This window comes from Limulus polyphemus, unplaced genomic scaffold (genome assembly GCF_000517525.1).
Source record: "Limulus polyphemus unplaced genomic scaffold, Limulus_polyphemus-2.1.2 Scaffold5791, whole genome shotgun sequence".
Lineage (NCBI taxonomy): Eukaryota > Metazoa > Arthropoda > Merostomata > Xiphosura > Limulidae > Limulus > Limulus polyphemus.
In genome coordinates, this window is record NW_013671401.1 from 42251 (window position 1) to 43763 (window position 1513).

The 1513-nt window shown below is 42.7% G+C and overlaps 1 protein-coding gene across 1 annotated transcript; it reads left to right on the forward strand.

Moving 5' to 3' along the window:
* Positions 1–202: 202 nt before the first annotated feature.
* Positions 203–754, forward strand: LOC106472984 (extensin-like). Its single transcript, XM_013933657.1, has one exon. The coding sequence runs from the start codon at positions 203–205 to the stop codon at positions 752–754; it is 552 nt and encodes a 183-aa protein (XP_013789111.1).
* The last annotated feature ends 759 nt before the right edge of the window (positions 755–1513 follow it).

Consider the following 1513-nt stretch of genomic DNA (forward strand, 5'->3'; position numbering starts at 1 on the left):
GATCCTGACTTGCGTGATAGGATCTTCCTGGACGCAGGAGTTTTACCCAAATAAGCTTAACGTTCCCGCTAATACGGCTGTTCCGTATTATCATAAACCAGCAATAGTTCACAAAGTACAACTAGGTTCCGAACTACAAGGTGATTACAAATTTACCTATGACACCGGAAAAGGTCCTCTAGGTCAAAGTTACCGCACCGAGATGCGGCTCCCTGATGGGTCAGTGAAGGGATCATATGGTTATCTGGACCAGAATAACCAGCCAAGAATAGTAAGGTATTTAGCTGGCAAGGAAGGTTTTGTAGCCGAGGGAGACGTGGGGCCTGTGGACTCACCGCCCCCTGCCCCCAAACCCATTCCACATCATTTGGTTGCCAATAAGCCTCGTCAGTATCTTCCTCCACAACAGCGTGTTGCCAGTCAACCACCTCGTTACCTTCCTCCACAACAGCGTGTTGCCAGTCAACCACCTCGTTACCTTCCTCCACAACAGCGTGTTGCCAGTCAACCACCTCGTTACGTTCCTCCACAGCAGCGTGTTGCCAGTCAACCACCTCGTTACCTTCCTCCACAGCAGAGTGTTGCCAGTCAGCCACCTCGTCACGCTCCTCAGCAGCAAGTTGTACGTCCCGTCCTTCAACGTGATTTCGTTCCGGAACCTCAGTTTCATCTGGAGTCCCCTGAAGATCTTGGCCCACCTTTCATCGATACCTCTCTTCTCTCATACAACATCGGTACCAAACAAAGGACATAGAAGACCAAACCAGAAAACTTGAATTATATGGTCACTTAATATTGATGTACACAGGTTGATTAAAAGTAAGTACACATTTATCTTTAGGAAACTGTTTCATGTTATTAAAACTACAACAACAACAAGGTGCAGCATAAGGTGATAATAATACCATAATGGAATATACAATATAATAAAGTAGACCCATCACTGCCACGTGTGTACAACTTCCTTACTGGCCATAAAAGCCTTTGAACCCAATACATTCTTAAAACCTTCACAAGTTTACGAGCATAGATCTAACCGTGGTTAATGTGATAAGTCTGATGCTCTTGTTAACTATAGTCTGCCCCTCTATGGATCAACGATAAGTCTGGAGACTTATAACGCTACAAATCGAGCTTAGATACCGCGGTGGGCAGGGCAGAGATAGTCCATTGTATTGTCTCGTGCTGAACAACAAACAAACAAGCAAACCATAGTCTTCAGAGTAATCAATATTCTGTGATTTTGTTATACAAACACGACTACTTATGGCCATCCAGAAACGTATACATATAACAAAGTGGTAAATAAAATAACAACCTACGTCTCCAGAATGTATCTTTAGTAGCTCAATATTTCTCTATTACAGCAAAATTATATCTAGATATTCGTTATATCTAAACTGGAACACCGTCATCAGTAAATCGAACATCGATACGCGTGTTTAGGAAGTTCTGGTCACATTAGAATAATATCAAACATTCTTGACTTTAAACCATTGAAAAAACCAACAAT

Excerpts from the sequence above, each read along its gene's own strand:
- LOC106472984 (XM_013933657.1), top strand. The coding sequence starts at position 203 with ATGCGGCTCCCTGATGGGTCAGTGAAGGGATCATATGGTTATCTGGAC.